Source organism: Pleurodeles waltl, chromosome 3_1 (genome assembly GCF_031143425.1).
Source record: "Pleurodeles waltl isolate 20211129_DDA chromosome 3_1, aPleWal1.hap1.20221129, whole genome shotgun sequence".
NCBI classification, from domain to species: domain Eukaryota; kingdom Metazoa; phylum Chordata; class Amphibia; order Caudata; family Salamandridae; genus Pleurodeles; species Pleurodeles waltl.
The window spans coordinates 549,507,737-549,531,192 of NC_090440.1; the positions used below are offsets into that span (position 1 = coordinate 549,507,737).

The window sequence follows — 23,456 nt, forward strand, 5'->3', positions numbered from 1 at the left end:
TACTAGTCTATGCAAAGCATGTGTATCTGCAGCTACACATGCCATTGAACGGAAAATGTCACTTACCCAGTGTACATCTGTTCGTGGCATGGGACGCTGCAGATTCACATGCGCCCACCCGCCTCCCCGGGAGCCTGTAGCCGTTTCGAAGTTGATCTTGAACATTTGTAAATTTGTAAATATATCACTTTAAAGTACATTATGTACATACATGTTTACTCCATTGCATGGGCACTATTACTATAATACACAACTCCTACCTCACCCTCTGCGGGGAAAACAATCTAAGAAGAAGTCGACGCCCATGCGCAATGGAGCCGAAAGGGGAGGAGTCCCTCGATCTCGTGACTCGAAAGACTTCTCCGAAGAAAAACAACTTGTAACACTCCGAGCCCAACACTAGATGGCGGGATGTGCAAAGCATGTGAATCTGCAGCGTCCCATGCCACGAACAGATGTACACTGGGTAAGTGACATTTTCCATATATATATATAATCACTTTTATATGTGGGTCTGGTTTTCCTGGGGGGCGATCGCAGCCCCCAGGGACACCACACATGTATTGACAAAAGTGATATATAGATCTATCTCTATATATATCTATAGATATCTCTCTCTCTCTCTCTTTATATATATGTATATATTTTTTTTTTTTTTAGTTGTATGGTTTCCTTGGGGGGCCAAAATGGCCCCCAGGGAAACCCTACAACAACTAAAAAAATATATTACCCCCACAGGGGGTCTCCCTACCCACGGGCGACCCCCTGTCCATTTCTTGTTTAAAAAAAAAAAAAAAAAAATTTGCCCCTGGGGGTGGCGTGATCACGCCCCCCCCCCCCAGGGGACACCTATCTTTTTTTTTAAAAAAATATGCCCGGGGGGGGGGGGGGGGGTGTTGGGGGTGTTTTCTGAGGAGGCCGACCCCCCCAAGTGAAATCCCTGGTGTCTAGTGGTGTTTCCTGGCGGGGACCAGGAAACACTTTCAGGAAGGCCTCGTAAGAAAGGGGAGAGTCTCCTCTTTCTTACGAGGCCTTCCCGAATGTGGGGAAGGCTGTTTGGGGCCGTTTTCCCCATCGGCCGCTTCCTGCTCCGATGGGGAAATCAACAAAGTGACGTCAACGCACCTCGCGGCGTGCTGACGTCACAAAGGGGCGGGTGGGGGGAAGGGGCGAGACAAGGAGAAGCTTCATGTCTCCCGGGGATTTAAAAAAAAAAAAAAATCCTCTGGTGCAACTCACCCGAGCATTTATTAACCCCCTCCCTGGTGTCGGCCACTGGTTGTGACCCGCACCAAGGAGGTAGTGCGGGCGTCGGCCAGTGGCGACGCCCGCACCCAAGGGGTTAAACTTGAGCAGGTAAAACCTGCTGGAATTTTACAAGAGGAAAAGGCCGGGTGTTTACCCGTACTTTCGGATTTTGGTGCATTAAGCATTAAACTCTGCATTATATTCCCCGAAACCTCAGAATATTTAATAGTTATCATATCAAATAAGCCCAAACGCCTCGGTCTCCAGCAGGGTTTACTCATAATAAGGCCCAATGTCAACATCCTTCGAAAATCTTACAGCACAACGGATTAAAAGAGCTGCTGTGGATTCTGACCTGAATCCATCGTCTCAGTTCACTTAAACACGTACCTCAGTGTGAACAGTGCATATACCAATACTGTCATTGGAATGAGGGCGTGAAGGTACCTGAATCTGACAGCGCTGAGAGGCCAGACTATTGGCAATACAATGCTATACAAATCTCTCACCATAATATTCCTACTGTGATTGCGTTGGTAAACCTTCTGGTATTGAACATACAACCATTTTTTGGCCTAGGTGTAGTTTTTGTTTTTTCCAATGAGCTTTAACAGTCAACTCATTTACTGACGGTTATATATGGAGTAATCATAGCATATATGAATGCATGCATTCTTTGCTATAGAAAAAAAGTACGACTTAGGCTAGGTAAGCGATCCCTAACATCTTATATTTTTTCAAATTCCCTGTTCTATTGTCCCATACTTGGATCGGTTGTATTTTATACAGTGATTACCTCAAATATAGCTGGAATAATTGTCTTTCGTGAATTGGAAGATAACGTGAATTGTTTAGAATCTACACGTGTCGCCTAGATAAATTATGGTTTCTCTAGCTAGCTCACTCATTTTCTCCATCAAGCGACACTCCACTCCATAACACCCCACTCCAACCCACCCTACTCCACCCAATCTAACCCACCCTACTCCAACCCACTCCAGTCCATCCCACCCTACTCCAATCCAATCCACCTCACTCCAATCCAGTCCAGCCACACCACCCCAGTCCAATACAATCCACATTAATCCACCCTCCTCCAGTCCAATCCACCCTACTCCAAACCACCTTAATATATCCCACTTCAATCCAGTTAATCCCTCTCCGTTCATTCCAATCTATACCACCCCACACCAATCCAATCCACCCCTCTCCATTCCAACCTAACCCACTCAAATCCAATCCAGTCTACCTCCCCCCACTCCAGTCCAATCCACTACAATTCACTTCAGTCCACCCCAACCCAATCCACCCCAGTCAACCCCACCCCTATCCAATCCACCTCAGTCCAGTCCATCACACTCAATCCACCCTAATCCACCTCACTCCAATCCACTCTACACCATCCCAGTCAGATACACCCCAACCGACCCACCACACTCCAATCCACTCATGCCAATCCAATCCACATCACCTCAATGAAATCCACCCAGTCCAATCCACCCATCCCAATCCAGTTCACCCCACCCCATTTCAATCCAATCCACCAACTCCAATCCACCCCACTCCCATCCACTCTACCCCACTCTACCCCAATCTACCCCAATCTACCCCACTCTACGCTAATCTAGCTACCACATCCTAGTTCAGTCCACTGCACAACAATCCAGCCAGCCTACCCCAGTCCAATCCAATCCACCTCACTCCAATCTGCCCTAAACCACCACCCCACCCTGTCCCATTTCAGTCCACCCCACCCCAATCTAAAACAATCCATCCACCTCACCACACTCCAATCCACATCAGTGCAATCCACCCCACTCCAGTCCACCCCACCTAAAACTACTCCAATCCACTCTAAGCCAATCCAGCACTCCCCTTCAATCCACTTCACCCCACTCAAATCCACTCTACCCCACTCCAATCCGCCCCACCCTAATCCACCGCACTCACTCCAGTCCCCCACACTCAACTCTAATCCATCCTCTCTATCCCAGCCCACCCCGCTCCAATTCACCATACCCAGTCCACCCGCTCCAATCCTATCCACCCCGCTCCAATCCTATCCATCCCACTTCAGTCCAATTCACCCCACTTCAGTCCACCCCAGTCCAGTGCATCCAGTGCACCCCACTCCAGTCCAGACCACCCCAATCCAATCCACACCTCCCCAGCCATATCATTCTAATCCAAACCATCAATTAAATCTAATCCACCTGACTCGAATCCACCCCATCCCATTTCAATCCACCCCACTCCAATACTCCCCATTCTACTCCACCCCACATAAATCCACTCCATTCAATACACCCCACTCAACCCCAATCCAGTCCACCCCACTCTACTCCAACCCACCCCACTGCCTCAATCCACTCCACCCTATTCCACCCCATTACACCCCACTCTGCCACTCTGCCACTGAATCATTGCACTCTACTCCCCTCTACTAAACTCTACAACACTGTACTCCTCCTACTCTACAACATTCCAACAAATCCACTCTGACACTGTACTCCCCTACTCCACTGTGACACTCCACGCCACCAACATTGAGTCATAATGAACAGCAGCCACACTGGTGTACAACATGGCAAAGAAAATTTCCAAAGCTCTTTCTAAAAGCGAGACCTATTGTCTTTGTCAGTGCTTGTTTTGGCTGTAACAGCATTTAGAAATCGATGCCACAATACAAATTATTTTATTGCTGGTGCTTCTTTTTGCACACCACCCGTAATATTCTTCTTCGTATTAAAATTGTATAACTTTTTCTGAACGTTCTTCCCTGTTCATCATATAAGAGATTTAGCATCCCTGAATGAAAGATTACAAAATATGATATGCCCTGCGTTATAAACATATTTCTCCATAGACACAGAATGACTAAACCCTTTCATACCTCAGGCCATCAGTCACATAAACTGACAAAAATAAATCTCCTATCTGGAAATTCTTTGTGGATTTCCTAGTTAATAGTCCGATATTTTTTTTAGCCATGGTTTGTCCCAAGTGTTTGATAATCTACAAAAAGTGGACACTTGAGACCTTTTTATTTTGTATAGAGTATACCTAGTTACTGTATGTTTTTAATGTCTGTTTCATAAAGAATTTTGAATGAACAAACGTTGAGACATGTCCATCAATTTAATATGCTGTGGTCATTGCAATATTGAGTATTGCTTGTTTTTTTATGTAAATATTATCCACGAAAAATATAACAAACCCCGTCTACCTTTTGTCAGAGTAAAACTCATCTTATAAAATTGTAAACTTAGTCCTTTCTTTTCCAAATAAACCTTGACTCTAATCTTGTAATTTGTTGCAGGGGGCAACAGGGATATAGACCAGGCAATATTTTGTTAGGAAGTTCACTGTCCTTTTCACATCCACTGTAAGGTATTCCCCTTAAAGCTATTTAGTGACAAATACTGACAATTTACTCTAAATATTTATTGACTATTTAGTGACGAATAGTTTTTGTAATTCTTTTTAATCAGGTCCTCTATTTTGGTAGCTACTTGTAGTTGTTTGATTTGTTTTTCAATTCGTTGGACCACGATGTTTTTATTCCATACCTGACATCTCTAACAGCTTCGACTGCACAACCGTCTCCACCGTTTCCTTCATGCACTGTGTATGAACGTGTTTCCTGCACCATACAATACATCAGTTCCATCTTTTTAAACTGTACACACCCCATTCCCAGGGCCCCATACAATATCGTTAAGCTGCACAATCACTTACATTGAATTTATTTATTACTAGGGACCCTCTTGGTGTCTTTGTGCATCCGCCCTTTTATCCATATTTATTTAATCGCTTTCTGGAGCGCCATAACACTAGTGACAACGTTTTTCTGGCTTTAAGATTCGAATTGAAGTTTGAATTTGAGTCCCGGAGCAGTGTACGCGTGGAAGGTCGTTTCAGTGAATAGCCACATAGCTTGACAGTAATGGAGAACAGGCAAAGGCATTTTGTCACTTGATGTTTCCTGACCCTTTTTGAGGTCATGTTCAGGCTTGTTGGAATTAAATGTGGGACATTTAAAGAAGGAAATGTTCTCTGGATTAGGAGGACTGTAGATAACAGCTCTGTTAATCCACTGCCATATCCTCACATTTACTGAGCATATGTTGGTTGGGGTATGACTTTATTTTCTGCGTAATGTTCACAAGTTCATTTAAATAGAACATGGATTTGTTCCTCGTGCACAGAACCCGAGTATGTGTGAGCATGCCCTTTTTCAGGTATAGCTATGCAGTTCTGAAAGTAATTGACTCTTGTTACTGCTATTGATGTTATCAGTATTTTGTTGCTCTTCTCCCTTCTTTTTCTTCCGTTTCACAAATAGTCAAATTATGGATGCTTGAAAAAAACGTGGGATACCATCTCTTACTCTTTGGCCTAGATCTCTGTACTCCTGTTCCTTATAATCTCTTTGAGATACCGTTTTTTATTCTTAAAAATACCTGTCTGCAATGATGTATTTATAACCTATTTTAGATAACATCTTGTACACCTATCCGACTTAACTCTCTTCTCAGATCACATGTACGAAGTCTAGGAAAATAAAATCAAATTTTAAGCTATGTATTCTTTCATACAGTTTTAGCCCTTAGCCTCTGTACCTGGTCAGCCCATCACAAGATGGCCCCTCATAATTCCATAGGAGATTGTTGATGCACAGTTTTCAATTGTTACCTGCAAAATTGAGATGCCTGATCAATGTCTGTCTTTGTCAGGTTTTTTGAAAAGTCGTGATCGCTCACATCACAAGTTCTACACACTGATGACCAGAACACAGATGTTCATCCGATTCATAGAGGAATGCTCCTTTGTTAGTGACAAGGATGCCAGCCTGGCCTTTTTTGATGATTGTGTAGAAAAGGTAAGATTACTTCCTCATACATTCTGTTTGTTGGTGGTTTCCGTGATCTTCCCATCTTTGCTGGGTGATAGCCCAAACTCGACAGTGTGCAGTATAATTATGGATCCATGATTCCACTCCTCATGCCTCTAGAGCAGCCTGGTATTTCCAATCCCACTTCCCACCCAGCTGTAGTATAGGTGTGGGCTCCGATTTCTCCACACCATCCTTGTTGCTGAAAAGATCTGGGCTCTCTACCCACCATTACCTAGCTTGCCAGGACCATAGAGGCAAAGTTGCTTCAGTCTTCATGTCTAGTCTGCAGTATCTCCCCTTTCCGGTCTCTGTGATCTACACTTTCTGATTAGGGAAATGGCAAGGCACAATTCCCTCAGTGCCTATTTTTTCCTTCCTATTTAATCTGCATCAATGACAATACTCTAAAGTATTTCATTCCCACCAGCAGAGCACACGTACATCAATGAACACCTCTGTTGCTTCTGCAACTCTGGCTGGACTTGATGATCCCCCAGTCCCACTGTTGGGAATTTATTGACTCTCCCTGTTGCATAACTTGCACACTGCGGTAAATAGGATACCAAGGAGTGACAGGAACCATGACATAGGTGATAGGTTACAGAATAGCTAGGGGTGCTTTGATATGGGTACTTGTTGGAGAGTGAATACATGAGGGATATCTAAGAAAAGATGTAATGCAAGCTATGGGGAGATGATGAGACGCAGGATAGAGAGTAGACCTGGGATATGTCATCTAAAGGTTAGATGAACTACGGCAGTGGAAAGGGAGGTGGGGTGCCAGGGAAGAGAAGATACATTTTGGGTGGGGCATTGACTGGCATTGGGATACAGAGTATGGTAGGAGTGAGTGAGGCGGGTCCGGAGAAGAAGATACATTAATAGAGTGAAGAGATGGGGTAAAGGACAGAGAAGTGAAATGTTATTATGTAGATTATTTTTCCTTGTTGAACATGGTCTGTAAATATCCCTTCTGTTCCACATCAGTTGTGACACTTTTACAGTTTGCATGTTTGTTAAAGCTTCATTTAAACTTTTTATGTTTTTTGACATGAAGTAATTAACTTCAGGCTCAGTAGGCTTCAGATACCTTCCTAGTTTGATGTATGGCTGCATGACATATGCGCAGCTTTAGCACGTTAGTTGTACAGTAAAATCATTAGTATGCTGCATTGTCTTCTTTGAGGTGTACTGTTATATTCTTAGCATTCCTGTCATGATGGTGCCATGCTTGTTTAGCTGTATCCTGACTGTTGGGGAATTAGTCATCCACTATCTTCTGGACTGTCTTGTAAGGTCCTCATTGTGCTGTACTCTTGTGACTGCCCCACTCTTGCTTATCTGTGCTTTTTGATTTTGCTCTGGAGAGTTTTCATTGCCACTCTGTCCTTTGCTTATGGCACTGGATAAGTGACACCTGTGCTTTGTTACCCTGAATGTGCTGGTCTCTCCTGAGAGGCATGCTATGCTAGTTGTGCTGGATTCATTTGTTGTAGTTTCACGCAATGAGAGCTGTTGACAAGCTGTCATCTTGTTCTTATTCACAAGCTATTCTCAGAAAGGAACAATGGGGAAAAAGGCATGAAGGCAAGTATTCCTGACTTTAGTATGTTCATATTTATGACAGAGCTTTAAGAATCTACGTTTTGTTGGCATTACCTTTGCAAGTTGAATACAATGTTTAACTTTTCTGGATTTCTAGAACTACAGCAGTCATTTATCAAGGAATACTAACAAGAATATTATATATGCACATTGAATGTCTACCAAAGGGTTTTCAGCACTAGCAAAAGTATTTAAAATGTCTCTATGGGGGACCCCTTCCCAAAACCTTCTCTCATCTTGGGGGTTGCCCTCCTACATCTACAATGTATATATGTTTGCTCCTATCCTTTGTGAGTCTGCCCATAGTGGTAAACTAATGGAAGTGATATGTTAATACCGTCACAGCTATGACTGGAGGTGCTCACTAGAATTGGCATCCCTGAAACCCCTGCATACTCCTAAACTCTAAATTTGTAAATGCATAAAGTCCACCTTACTTTATAAATTTCTGTAGTCTCAAATACCATTTGCAAGTTTCACACTGTGCCTGTCCTGATTCATGATTCCAACTTTACAAATACATGTTTTTGTGCCCCTAAATAAACTGAGGTGGAAAGCTAGCTTTGCAAGTCAGGCCAATATGACGTAGTGGCTGAGTTGTCAGCTTTGGAACTGGTATCCCAGAGTTCTAACTCTGGTTTCCACATTTGACCAGGTTGTGATGTTGTGTGTGTACCTCTTAAGCTTCCTGTGCCCCAGTAAGTCTACAAGTCAAAACTAGGATTATTCAGAAACGTTTATGACTAATATAAGCTGTGACTAAAACTGAAAAGTTAGATATAAAATAGACAAGACAGTAGAAATACAAGTCTTGCTTTACACTCAGGTAGAGGTATTGGAAGATCTTACTAAGCAAGAAAAACATTGAGGACGCCCAAGGGCATGCTGATTCCTGTCTGTACTCTGGCCCTACCCCTTAATACACTTACTTAACATTCCTCAGATTGGTCAGTTATCCTTCAGAAGATGAGCACTATTTTCTTTGTGCTAGTTCCAGATTTCAGCCTGGAGTTTCTCCTGTCGCCAAATTCCATTCTCATGGTCTTGAGCTTTGATTTATGCCATAGATTGCGGACTTTAAATATTGTATTTTCTGCATGATCTCATAATCCTGAGATGCTCCGTGCATTGATGCGTAATTGATGTGGGTTTTCATGTGTACAGAATATAAAATGGGTTCTGGGAAGAACCTTTAAAAGTGTATATGTGGTTGGGCATCTTTTCATATCAGGCTTTCTGAGAATTTCAGGATTTTTTCACAAGGAAGCAAACGCTAAGTCATTGCTGTTTTTCATATGACCCCATTACTCCGTTCTTTAAGACATATAGTAGGGACAGGAACCGATCCATAGTCAGAAGACCGATCCCATTAGCAGTTGCTCCACCAGGGCAACCTTCTGGTGTTGGAATTACCTAACAGGGACTCTTCCCAAGGTGCCTTGAGGGCAGTGGTGGCTGGTGTCTGAAAGCAGTGGTGGGGCACAAATACAAGACGGAATTGCACCTTGTGAGAGAGCCTCACTACCCACATATTTCCATTCACCTACTCACCCACTGCTATTGGTCACCTACCCATTTACTCATCCACATTGTCATTCACTGCCATTCACACAACTGTTATACACAGACACACACATTTTCTCAGCCACTCTGTCAAGCCCTGCAAACACATTCAAACAAACACACATTGCCTCACCCATCCAGTATCCAGCAGTTAAAATGATAAAAGGTACACGTTTATTTGAGCTGCAGATTACATGTTTAATGTGACATATCACCTCATTAGTCTGCAGAAGAAATAAAACAATAACTAGCCATGATAAATTACTGGAACCATTATTGCCTTTGAGAGACCAAATCACCTACAGAGGCAGTGAAAGGAGAGGAGAGCTGAGAGAACAGATTCTTTTCTTATTGTCTGTAAAAAATACAGAGCTCCAACTTACTTGTGTGCAGGGTTGTCTTTGGCATATTTATGACTTGAGGTCTTCAGGTCACACTCCTGTCTCCCAGAGAGCCCTGGATGTAGTTATTTATTGTATTTATTCAATTTCTCTGCAAACAGACTGGGGATTTTCTTTATGCAATGCCACGTTCTTTTAATAAAACGTGACCTCTGGTACGTAGACCCTTCTGATCACACCCCACCATTTGAGTAAATAGGAAAGAGTGGAGAATAATATCGGAGTGACAAGAAGTTTTCAGAAACCCGGGCTGAACAAAAAACGCTCCAGGCTGTTTACAACCAGGGCTTCTGGTGGAGGAGGAGATAAGCCGGGGACGTCACTGCGTTCTGAGAAAACGTAAGGGCTTTGCGTGGGCAAGCCCTGTCAGCCCTACTGTGCAGCTTTCAGCCACATACTAACGCAGGCGCAGTGGGGCTTTTCAAAGTGCACAACTTTCACTCTGAAAATGTTGTGCAGAAAATGTTTTACTTTCATCATGTAATTAAATTTATGCTTCACTAGAGAGGCCAGAAAAGGCTAGGGGCGCAGCCCCTTAGCCCTTGAACACCAGCCGCCACTGCTTGAGGGCCTAAAGCAAGGTATTTGCTGAGCTGCAGCTTCATCCTAGCAACAAGCACGGTTCTGGTACACAACATCATGATCTGAATTAACCAGTGTCGCTCCTGAAGATATAGGTGAGAGCTTCAGTTGTGTCTAGAGAATTACGTCACATCCTGGGTGCCCTCCTGGTGTAATCACTGAGCACCCTCAGAAAGCCCAGAATCGTGCACAACATGACAGTCAAAGCTCACAAGTCCCTCTCTAACATCCAGTTAGAGCCAAAAATTAGTACTCTACCAGCACACGTGCATGTAGCGCATAAATGACAGTATAGCATTCTTCAAGACTTGTGTGAAGATATACTGCAAAAGGAAATTGTACCAACCAATTTTTACTTACTCACATTAACAGAAATGCCTATGTCTGAAGGAGATGTCCTCCAAAAATTCAAGATTCTCTTATCCCAAAGCTCCCTGACTCTACTACAAGGTGGTACTCCCCCAGATAAATGAAGGAACAAAATATTGTAGTGTAGCATTTGATATTATGGTGTATACCAAATGTAGCAGGGCTGTCCGCCAAAAGGCATCACTCACTTGACTTGCCCAGTCCATTGTCTCAAAAGACATGGTAGAAACATGCAAGCAGAAAAGAAAATAGGGGATGGCGATTCTACAGTGACGATCTTCACCTTGTACCTGCAGATGTTGCTTTTTACAGCCTGCTTATTACTTTTCCTCCGTATGGCTGGTATGGATAGCCCACTGGGTAGGTGGCCCTTAATGATCCCCTGGCAGATCCAATATAAAAGGAAAGTCCATGTTATCAACATCTTATATGTACAGAAACCACACCTGAGTTTAAAGGAACATTACTAATGGATAACCAGTAAATTTGGACAAAAGTCTGACATTTTATTATTATAAGCAAGTGTAGCTTTTCATCTAGTAAAATATTAATACTCTGACGCATGAGTGTATTCGATTAGGCTGTGCATTTTGTTTTTTGTACCTACACATTAAAAATAAGTATACTGCTATTTAAAAAATCCCAATTATCATTTGTCTAGGTGGACATTGAAAGGCCTGGGGAAACTCGATTAATAGAACTTGACGAATCATATAAAAGTGAACACACAGTCTTCATCACACCACCAGAGATCCCACATCTACCCAACGGAGAGGAGCATCCCATGAAATACAGGTAGGTGCTTAGGAAAAGGTTGTTCTCTTATAGTTTTCTGTTTATATAACCACTAGTACTACTCTTCAGAACTGACTAAAATGCCAAACTGCTACAGGTCTACATTATACGTTTTTCAAGGAAAGACAATGAGATAGAAAACGGAGGTGATTGGAGTGTTCAGTTGTGTAACAAGTACGTGGAATAGGTTTGTTAGGGTGCAAAAGTCAAGCGGTTGGGTGATGAGGCTAAAAAGAGGTCTTGGAAGAATCCGTGAATGGTATTTCTATGCATTATGGCTTTTGGTACTATGGAACAGCCTCCAAGCTGATGTGAAAGATACAAAAATGGTATTCCCTGGCTGGAGTTATAGTTTGTAGGTTGCTTGAAATTGCAGTGTTCCGGGGCGCTTTTACACGTTTTATGTATCATTAGATAAGGGGTTGCAGTTGGTGTTTCAGTATGTCACACACTTCTTTTCTGCACATCTCCATAGTGCTGCTGTGGTGCTTCACGTTGTTTAAAGCTTAACACACCAGCTGGATCAGTAATGCATGAATAACGTTTATGAATTGAGGCTCTACACTGGGAAATATATTTTATGCTGTGTAGGTTAGCATGCTTGAAATTATGAGATAAGATTTCTTCTCAATAAGACCATGCTATTGTGTGGTCCGGTTGAGCTAATGCTATGGTTGTGCAGCTCAAAAGGCTCGTAGTTAAGAGTGGTGTTTGGGAGTCTGCTGCCAAAAATTCTTCCTTTTACCATTGTGATTACATTGTTGATATGCAGCACCCGTTCTACATGAAAAGGTTTGCTTTCGAAATGAGGAAAGCTCTGTACAAACATCAGATACCAATTATTTGAGTGTCAGTCAATGGTTCCAGCAGTGCTCCAAGTGGGATGAAACTGACATATGAAACTAATTGGAAGGTATGATCTAGGAAGCTGAAGTATTTGAGGAACCATCATAAGCTGTAAGTCTCATGTAACCAAGTGAATGGCCTAACAGGCCTGGATAAGTATATTTTTTCTTTATTTGTTGGACTTTCAATATTAAAAAACACACCCTGTACAGAATATATCAAGTCTGCAAAACAGCATATCATTTGATGTGTGTGCGTGTGTGTGTGTTTGTGTACAGGTAGTTATAGTTAGGACCTAGTTTCTATAGAAAAAGCTGTTTTTTTTTACTTGCTTATATCTTTGGCACCGCTTGACGAATCTTCAAATTTTTCCTCCAAAATTTGACAGTCATGTGACTTGCTGTCTGGAAAGTTTCGGGGTGATTTGTCAATTGGGGGATGAGATAAAGGGTGGAGCCAAAATTAGAGCGTTTCCACTGTTAATTCCCATAGGAAATTTTGAGCAGCGATAGCCCCAAAACCACTGGACCGAATTTCACCATATTTGGCAGAAAGGTAGCCCTTGGTCCAGAAAGAGCCCTTTTTGTCATTTGATGTAAATTCATTCAGTAGTTGTTTTTTTAGATATTATAAGAAAATGCAAATTTGTATATATAGGGAAGTGAAGGATTCGTAACAGCTCCCGATTTCGGGCAGAGATCTAATTGGCTGCCAACACTTCAACAAGGAAGTGTTTGCAACCATGTTGTGACTCCGCTTCAGCCGAGCCCCCCCCCTTAAAAAAACAAAATGTACAAAAATAAGAAAGCGGACCAGGGTACGAACACGCTGACCCCTTAGCTCTGCTGATGGGGTCCCATTGGGCCACCCACAGGGCAAAAAAACATTTTTGTGTTTGAATTTTTGGCTTACGTCGCGGTGGACCGTGGATCTGCCGAAATTAATTTTTTTTTAAAAATGTGGGGTCTTCCGCCTCCGCTGCCCTGGTATGCGGGGGTCCATGCATCTCCCCCACTGCCCTGGGAACCACCCCCTGGGGCGTTCCTGCATTGATGAATGAGGGGGGCGCTGCCTACAAGCGCAGCACTGGGGACAACCACCTCTCCGGGCTTATTCTATCTCATGGAGTCATCGAGCTACCGATGACCCTGGCAACTGCCACTCCAAAGGGCAGGCTCCTGCTATGTCACAGTGTGCCCAACCCTGGGAGCTATCTGCTGCATAGTCATAGCAAACACACAGGTCCGATGAAGGGAGAGCTGTCAAACAGCCCCCCTACTCTCCCCAAAAAATTATTCGGCCAGAATGGAGTGTCCGGTGTCGAAATCGGCCTGGGTAGGGGGGCCACCCCATTCCCCCTTCCCCCCCCCCCAAAAAAAAATGTTTAGGCCTGGATGAGGTTGTCTGAGTGAGGATGAGGGGGGCCGTGCGGTCCCTCTTCCCCCCCCCCACCCCTCCCAAAAAAAAAGTGTTTAGGCTAGGCCTCAGGGGATGGGATCCTGGGGCCGAGATCAGGATAACTAAGGTAACTATAACTCACACCCTCGCCATGCACTGTTAATCACCCCACAAATTATAGCGCTTGTGACATCTTTGATAACACCATTAATAATACCAATGTAATATTTGCAGTAAACCTTTGGACAAAAAAAACTGTGCATGGCGTGGGCATGAGTTATAGTTACTTGAGGTAACCCTAACCATACCTGGTAAATTTCTATGGTTTTGCATGTTTAAAATGGGAGCCTACCTATAACGTCCCTGTAACCTTTGATTTTTTTTTATTTTTTAAAGTAAATATATATTTACCTACTTCAGCCCTAACTTGAGCCTTTAACAATGATATATTAGGGAAAGTGCAGGCAGAATTTGTATCTCAGTAAAACTGAATGTATCTCAGCATGTTGAGAAACTGCCATATACCTTTCTTTGAGCCAGCTGCGGCACAAGCACTGCCCAAGGCCACCAATGAACCATGCACAGTCTTTCCAGAACAACACATAAATAACTTCATTTTTTGAAGGCTACTTCATTGGCTTCCTACCGGCAAAAGGATAATTTTTAACTCACTTTGTCTAGTTCACAGAACTTTGAAAAAGAATGGGCTGACTTTCTGTCAAGGACCATCGTTCCTTATCGTAGGGCCATAATCTCTGCGTATGCTTGATTGCTCACTGTCCCAAGGATAACACATAATAGGACAGGTGGACATGCATTTTATTCGCCTGCTCCAAGTAATTGAACTGACTGGCTTTTCTCAATCAGATTGAAGTATGGTATTCCCGTCATTATGAAAAAGCTTAAGACTTGGCTCTCTTTGCAGTCCCGAATGCTCTCCTGTGGGGATTGGCATGTAGCAGAGTTGTAGTGTGGCACCACGGTGCTCTTGTAGGCCATTGTGTGCGATATAAATATTTCCATATAACATGCAGCTGCATCCTTGCTGCTATTTGATAAAGGGAAGGCTCATGAGTGTGGTGCTTATGAGCATGACATCTTGCTGCTTCTAAGGGCAAGCATATTACATCACTAACGGATTGGTGATTCATAAAATACCTGACCATTCCTCACGCTTAGAAGGTGGCTCAAAAACTGTAGCTTACTGTTGTAGATGTAGTCTCAGATCTTGTACAAAAACAGACTCAAGTGCAATATTAAGTGAAATTAAGAACTTGACATTTTCAAATAATTAAAAATGATCAAGCGACAATTGGAAAAATCAATGAACCTTAGGTTGATTTTATAGAGCTCATCATAAATACATTAGGTGTACCCTGATTGGCAATCTGCCAGAACCATTGTGGTCCTTATACACTCTTTGTAGCCATGTTCCAGGAAACTTTAGTGACTGTTAATATCGAAGGGTTGAAGATAGGCTAGAAAGCAACTTCCTTGGCACCTCAGAGAGCGGCAGATAGACGTTGCAGAGATTCAGAAAACCAAAAATAATGTGTTCAATTCAACCAAACCCTTCAAAGGGGCAATGGGGCAGGTAATCTTGCATAACCTTGGTCATTTCTTGTTACGCTTGCTACTTGAAATTTCCAAAATTATGCTATTATGTTGCATTGCATAATTTACACACTGTTCACATCAAAACGTTAGCATGAGCACACAGGGACAGCAAGAATAACCAGAACTAAGCTTGCAGTTTTTGCACTATTATTTTAGCTTGAAATGTCTCTGCATCCAAAGTGGATGTTAAGACACAATATGTACTACTTTTCACTACTTTTCACAACATTTTGTATACTTACGCAAATGCAAGTTGCACCAGTTTTGCACAACTCTTTTCTTTAGCACCCTTTACTCCAGGAAGAGTAAGGAATCTATTTCTACATAGTGAAATGCAAGACCAAATTCTGCTCCTGAGGGTAGTGATTGGAAACAATAGGGTGTCATAATCTAGTGGGTGGAGCCTTTATTATAGTGCTTGATTCTTGGTTGGATAAGACTCCTGATTCCTTAGAACATCCGCTTAAAAGGTACTCTGCCCAATGACTTTGTTATCCCTAGATGAGGGCCTTCAGTCACCTAAAAAGTATAAATCTTGGTACAAGAGCTACTCCAGACTAGACATTTTGAGTGTTTCAAAATGTGATAAGCCTTTGTGTCAATTCGCCCCTATTGTGCTTTCACCTCAAATCATGGTAGTCTGTTCCAAATATTGGCGTATCCTCTTTTCCATTCACCAAGCAGAGACTGAATGCGCAGCTGTCCTAAGTTAAAAATATAAATAAATAAAGAACTGTTATTCTGGCGACGAAAGCTGGGAGTAGCCATAGAAAATACACAACGGATGACTGCCATCACTAGGTTGGAGAAACATAAAATGTGGAGGATGTATTAAAATTCTGGCTGAACTGACATAGCACATGGCCTTCTCAAAGGCTGCACATGCACTAAGTCTGACAAATATTTTGCTAATTGTAAACAATCCATTTTTTTTCATGGCAGGGAGTAAGTTGTTAAGGGAATTTGTGTTACTCCAAACGAACACATTTTAAGTTTGCTTGTTTTTTAAACTCCTTGACAAATCTGATTGAACAGGGGGTGCTACAAAGCTGTGAACAGTCCATTGACTGCTGTGATAGACTGGCTTTGTATGGGCAAATTTCCCTGTTAAACATGGATCCAAATATACTAGTCAAATGCTTTGTGCTTACACTTTCTCAGACTTAGGCCTGATGAAAAGCATCAGGTCAATATTGTACTTATTTTCTGCAAGCCTAGCAATTGCTGTGTCCTGAAACTCTCCCAGTAAACTAGATATTGGACTGTGGTTAAAAGAAACTTCTCCAACAAGGTTAGTAGGAGAGTAGTCTCGAGAGAAACCAATACCAGTTATGTATAACCTTAAAATCAAGAAATTTAAAATGTGCTTATCCTAGACATCAATCATAAGATTTGATCATAATGAACCGTCCTCTTCATAGTATTCCCTGTCGAGGGACCTCTGCCAAGGAAGGCAAACAACAAACATTCTGTTCTACTGGAAACAAGTACATGTGATCTATAAATAGACCAATTATACCTAAAAGTACTACCTTAGACGATCCCTATTGTTTCAACATATCTCCTGATTGGTAAAACATGCATTGAGGTAGGTTCAGGGCCACGGCATTCCTTCAAACAGTGTAACAATTTAATGAAATTGCCATGCATAATTCTGGTCGAACACAAATTTCTCCATCAGGGTACAAAAGGTTTCAATCTTACCCTCCTGGAGTATTTGATCCAGTTTTATGAATACTTTATGGCTCCAATTCCCCCAGTTTATTGGAGAGTCATTGAAGCAGAAATCACCACGTAATCATATTATAGCACCAGAATGCTGTCATGGTTGTATTCCTACCCATTTGTGTGTCTAGTTCTATTGTTTCATAGCCACTCATTCATGGTAGATTTTGTTCCCTGGGGGAAGTCCATGCAGTTTCCTTAGTCCCATTTGAATGATTTGAAGTGTGCTTCTGTCCCTATTAAAATAATCTTGTGTCTAAGAAAAGACAGCATTTCAAGGAAGTTATGATAGTGCAGTGCCACAGTCATTGTTATTTTTTGATTCTGCACCATAAGTATCCTTTTGTTTGCTTGTCAGGATGCATTTTGTTCTGTAACTCTCTGGGTGTTTTGTGTTGTAGACAGCGCCGAGACGCCTCAGGGTATATTATATGTGCGTTTTACAAATATTTTTTTTTTCATTTCATTTAAAAACATTAGCTGTACCCGGTATTAATGACTCCAACAGAATGGACAACTGCACACATGCTTGTTAATTTAGGTCTTCTGCTTGCTGTAAAGTAGCCTCTAATGTAATCTCTGAACCATTTAAATGTTTCAGTGGAGTCTGCGGTGATTGGTCACTCACTTGTTTGCTCTGACTTTAGTTAGGCCACCAACTTCTGCTCTAGGCATGTAGCATTGGGGGGAGAGGGAGGGGTCAGGAGGAGGGTCCTGTTGGAGAAGAGTGGGAAATCTATTGAGTTCAGGTCAGACTCTAGCCCACGGATCTCCAAACTCCTTGTGGGGGCATGGCCCTGCACACCTGACATACTTAACGCCCAATGCATCAGACGGACGACTTCTAAAAGTAATGTTTCTTTTATCCTGATTGCAGTTACAGTGGGTTTCCGGTGCTAATCCAGGAGCTGTTTGAACAGCCAGAGGGGCTCCTGCAAACAAAAGCCAACAAACTACACGTGAAGACCAGCAGTCCCGGCAGCCCGTCGCCAGTGTTCAGGAGAACCAAACAGGTGCTATTTTTTTCTACATCTTATTTTTTCGGTGTAGTTTTCCTTTTGAGATCCATATTACGTAGTAACATCTGGAGAGGGTTCTGATTCCTTTCCATAATGTGTGTAGTGTCATTTGTACACAGAGTGGTTACACTGACTTCATTTCCGACAGACCTAACATTCTCTGCTTTTGCATTCATGTAAATACAAACACAAAAATACTAGGGTCGGTCTATAACTATCACACAAGTCTACATCGATTCCTGTCCTGGGTTTTAATTTACCTTACCTGTGCATGCAGGGCTTTTAGTTCATTTGAACTCATTGAAAATTCCCAACTGAAAACAATGATTCGCCAACAGAAAGCCCATGGCATGGTGTTCCATGGTAGTGTAACCAGTGCTTTTAATGGAAATACAGAAGTGCAAGTACTCTCTATTCAGAGTACCTATTTGCTCCTGAGAAGTGTGGTACTATCCCATTAAATGTATTGCAGCATAGCTATAACGTGCAGGTACTCAGTACTGGACACTACCTGCCCATTTAAAGCGTTGAGTGTATCCCACATTATACATATGTCGCGGAACCCAAACAAATATGCACATACCACAGAAGAGTAAATCTCAGGTGAATTACTCGCTTCAAGTTCCATCAATGGTTTTTGATGACATCCTAAAATACCGCGGAACGGTACAAGTTTGTATTAAAGCCTTGTTGTGCAACCTCGATATGAATTTGCAGGATGTAATTGACAAGAACAATCCATTTTCTTTTCTTCTCAAAGTTTCTTTTGGGTCAGAATGCCACAGCGGACATGAAGAATATCACAAATAGCTATTTTATGTTATGTGTAGTAGGTAGATGGTTTTACTATTACTGAAGACGATTGATTTAGGTAATCTTATTTTACCTTTTAAGACCTGTCTCGCTGAAGGCAGGTCTGTTTGCAGTGCTATGCTGAGCTAACAGAGGGAGCTTATTGATAAGATGCTTCTGTCTTTTGTTTATTCGGGGCAATTTAATGCTGAAGGAACTAAAAGGACATTCGTTTACTGATGAGAAGGTCAGACTTGGGGGACTAATTAGCTGCGGTTAATTTACTGTCGAGTCCAGCTTTTCTGAATGCAGAGCCGTGAATCACGTGACTTTGGTTACATCATGTCACATTTGTAAACGAATGTGAACTAACCCCTGATGTCTCGTAGAAAAGGGTACCAATTTAGACAGGAATTTAGTACAGTTCAGCAGATAAACAATATAGATGTGCGCGCGCACACAGACTCACTCCCTCTCTCTCACATACATTATAAATGTGTTGTAACAGGTATCCCTTATAGCAGTGGTTTTCAAATTTGTTAATGCCGCCCCAACCCCCAATCCCCTCTCCGTGGATAAATAATCATTGCTCCCCCATCAGAATTTTTCATAACTATTTTATTAGGTTGGCAATGTTGAAATAAGTCTAGACGTATTTAAACATTGCAGTTAAGTTCTGTTACCGATCTACAAATGCAATAAACATTTTTCTTCTTTAAAAAAGCACTATTGTCTGCATAATCCTTCTTTTGCCCAGAGCCTGGCGCCACCCTGGGACCACTTGTGGGGGTTCCTTTCCTCCCATTTTGAAGACTCCTGCCTTATAGGGACACATTAGATTTTATTAGAACCCCTTACCACCGAACGTTGCTTTGTGGAGACTTTTCTGAAAGGGTAAATCTTTTCCATATTTTGGCTTTTCAAAAATCCTTAATCGTCGGTAACCCAGGTTTCAAATAATGTGCCTCCCATGCCTTCAATCACATGTGCTGCCCCTGCCTTCCATTATACGTGCTTCCTCTGTCTCTTCAAATACAGGTGCCACCCCTGTGACTTCAAATATAGCTGCTGTGCCTTCCCTTCAAATACATGCAACACTCCCTTGCTTTAAATAAGAGCACCACTTCTGTCCTTTCAAATACAGTGCCCCCCCAGTCCCTTCAAATATAAGTGCTATCCTTGTCCCTTCAAATGCAGGTGCCACCCCTATCCTGTCAAATACAGGTGTTGCCCCGTCCCTTCAAATGCAAGTGCCACCCAGTGCCTTCTCCTGTTTCCATTAAAAGGGAGTCTGAAAACATTTCACTACAGTGATGGAGACAGTAGTTGTGAATTCCTATATTTTGGGCCTAGCGTAAAAGAACGCAGCCCTCACTTTGGCTTTCTACTATTCCTTAGTTTACATGTGTGATGAGTATTACATGTATAGCACACATGAACCAAGTTATTAGTCTGTTACTCCTTTGGTGCAAGCTTTTCTGTGGTTGATGGTTTGCCTGTGGTGAGGAGCTCTATAGGAATTGTGTCCACTGATAGACTCAATGGACCCAATTAATTCTCATGGTGTGGACTGCATGAGTTTTCTCAGCAACTGGGTTTGGTTGCAACATGGGTCTTGCAGCCTACCATCCAGACAGTGTAGAGTTGATATATTGTAAGCTTGGCTTTGCAGATTGTATTGCATTGGACATGTGGTTCTTCTGACCTGCTGCCCTACTACAGAACTGGCTATGCCAAAGTAATTAACAATTTGAGATCTGGTTGCACACCACACTTTGAATGATCTGGTTATTACCTCTGTTGTGTGTTAGGTGAATCAGTGTGCTCAGCTTGAGTAATGGTTGTAGTTACTACTTTATCTCATGTAGCTTGCTTTAACAAATTTGTACAGTCATTTGATTTTTCTTTAGATGTGAGATTGTGTTTTCTAGCTGTTTAGGATAGTTTCTGCTGTTCTGAGCAACACTCACTTGTTCCCATTTCCTGTGTTTCCCTGTATTCTGTGCTCCCTCCCTGTTTCCCAGAGGTTTGGTTTCCCTTCCCAGCTGTGCTTGAACTGATTGGTGTACTTGTTTAGGATTCCTCCCTTACACAATTTTTAATACCTTGCTACATCTTGATCCCCGCGTTCAACCTTTCTCTCTTAGGGGATCTCCTTTGATAGTCATAAGCATTTGAATAGTTCCCCTCGCGATCTTCCCAGGGTCACAAGAGAGAGTACTTCCTGGAGATAGTAAACAAAGAGTTAATGGTATCCAACCAAATCATCAGCGCCACAGCAGATTCCTTCTTGTTAGCGGCTCATGAGTATTGTCATGGCATTGCCTTAAGATGATATTCTTATCGACGGCTCACATCATTGAAATCTGAGTCACAGCAAAACATTTTAAATCTTTATTTTTCTGGTTCTACCCTCTTTGGCAGCCACACAGACGAGATGGCTCTCATTATGTTGGAAAGAAAAACTCTTAGGGCTGTCGCTCTCGAAAGACCAAATGCCGCCAGAGGGCTAAAACTCCTTATTAGTACCACAGTCGCCAGCAGCCCCAACAACAGCAATCTCACCAGCATCACCATTAGCAAAGAGAATCTAGAGGGTGATCTTCCCAACAACCCGCCTAAGGGGGTAAACCCATGACAGGCACCAAACAATGAACATTCCCTTCCTCCTCTTTTGTTGCCCACTCTGGTTGGGGGAAGCATCTCACACTGTCTGGCAGAGTGGCAATAAAATCACAAAAGACTTGTGGGTGCTTAATATTGTTCAAAATCAGTATTGCCTAAGATTCACCAGCTCCGACAATACCACCAAAACCATCCAACCATCATTTGCACATGCTTTGAAAATAAGTCAACATCTCGCTGCAGAAGCATGTGGTGGAGGTTGTACCTCACAAACAACGGGGTACAGGCATCTGCTCCAGATACTTTCTGGTGAAGAAAAAAAGACAAGAACCAGTCCAGACCTATTCTTGACTTAAAAACAGCCAACAAATGGATTTGGAGAGAAAAGTTTCTGATGCTGGCATTGCATCAGATCCGTCTCCAACTATGCCAGAGAGATTGGCTCTATTCCACAGACCTCTAATACACGTACTTTCATATATCCATTGACAAGAAACGCCACATATTCTTGAGGTTTGTAGTGGGGCAGGACCACTATCAATACCAGGTCCTTCCATTTGGACTCATGTCAGCTCCTAGAACTTTCTCCAAGTGCATGGCAGTAGTGGCTGCTCATCTCAGGAGGCACTGAATCTTCGTCTATCCCTATCTAGATGATTGGCTAAAAAAAGCGTCAACTTCACAAGAAGCTCAGCAACCTTACAACTGGACTAACAAAGCCCTTCAACAGTTGGGTCGTCACATCAACTACAACAAGTCAATCTCCACTCCGGTTTGGGGGGGCGTGACCAGCAACATGGCTGACAGGATTTGCTCTTAGAGAGCTCTCATGCCCGCCTTCCCAAATCCTGAATAATCCTGCCCGAGGGCAAATACAGCACTGCCTGCTGTTTTGCCTGCCCAGTCCAGCGGAGACCTACGACGGCAGGGGCTGTCCGCTGAGGAGAAGCAAAAGGACAAACACTGCCTGACAAGGTGGGCCGGGCTGGGTGACTGATGCCTCAGACCGCGGTGAGCTGCAGGGGTGCGCTACCAGACAGCAACTGGCTGGATCCTGGCTGTGCTGCGACAGGGCACAACTGGCGCACTGTGAGGACTGTGAAGAGGGTCCTTGCTGCAGCCTTGGAGTGGCAGCCTCTTGAAGTTCCTGTTCGGCCGCAGTGGGCCTGCAGCTTGGTGATCCGCTAAAAGTGCGACCCGCCGCATTGGTATTGTAGGAGGGGCCCGGAGCTTTGCAGCCTACTGGAGCAGAGCGGAGGAGGCCCGGGGATGCAGTGGACCTCGCTGATAGGGCGGTGGCAGCGGGCAGTGCTGCAGAAAGGGCACCCTTGGAGCAAACGGTACAGTGGCCTACGCAATGGAATAGTATGGCCTGATGAAGGCGGCCTTCCCACCTAAACGCCCCGGGAGCGGCTTTATGTAATCATCAGAGGACCCCTGCTGCTGGACCAAGCACAATTTGAGTAGAGTACGGGGGTGACCTCTCTATAGTGACAAACAAGGGGGGCTTTTCCCTCGGAGGCTTGCAACTGGTACAACACTATATACTGTGGAGACATTATACAAGCCACTGGCACCATGTGCTTTAGCGCAAAACAGGTACCGGAGATAGGAGCGCAATGAGGGGAGAAAGACAACTGACGACGGACACAGGGGGAGTATGGGGCCGCCTACAACATATCCACCACAGCCACTCTAATCGCTAGATAGCCAGTGGAAGCACAGAAATAGCGCCTGGGCAGGAACCCCTGGGATCCAGCACTGTGGGGTAGAATAATGATCAACGTTCTACAAACATCTGTGCGCTACCGCAGACACTTGGGGGATATATAGTGGCAAACCTTTGTTTTGAGGTCACTGAACTTTGTCACTGACAGTGTACACAGGGCCTACAACATGGGAAGAGACCGAGTGCAGCGACAAGTGAATTAAAATACTATAACCCAATACATGACCTGTGGCAGGGGACGCAGC

General features: G+C 43.2%; 1 protein-coding gene across 5 annotated transcripts in view; it reads left to right on the plus strand.

Moving 5' to 3' along the window:
- DENND4A (DENN domain containing 4A) overlaps positions 1 to 23,456 on the plus strand; it is a 518,288-nt gene that overhangs the window by 318,257 nt on the left and 176,575 nt on the right. For all 5 annotated transcript variants that reach the window (XM_069222901.1, XM_069222904.1, XM_069222905.1 and 2 more), the window contains exons 13-15: positions 5,985 to 6,130; positions 11,327 to 11,460; positions 17,924 to 18,059. In XM_069222901.1, the coding sequence (XP_069079002.1) occupies positions 5,985 to 6,130; positions 11,327 to 11,460; positions 17,924 to 18,059 (416 nt within the window). The remainder of the gene's footprint in view (positions 1 to 5,984; positions 6,131 to 11,326; positions 11,461 to 17,923; positions 18,060 to 23,456) is intronic.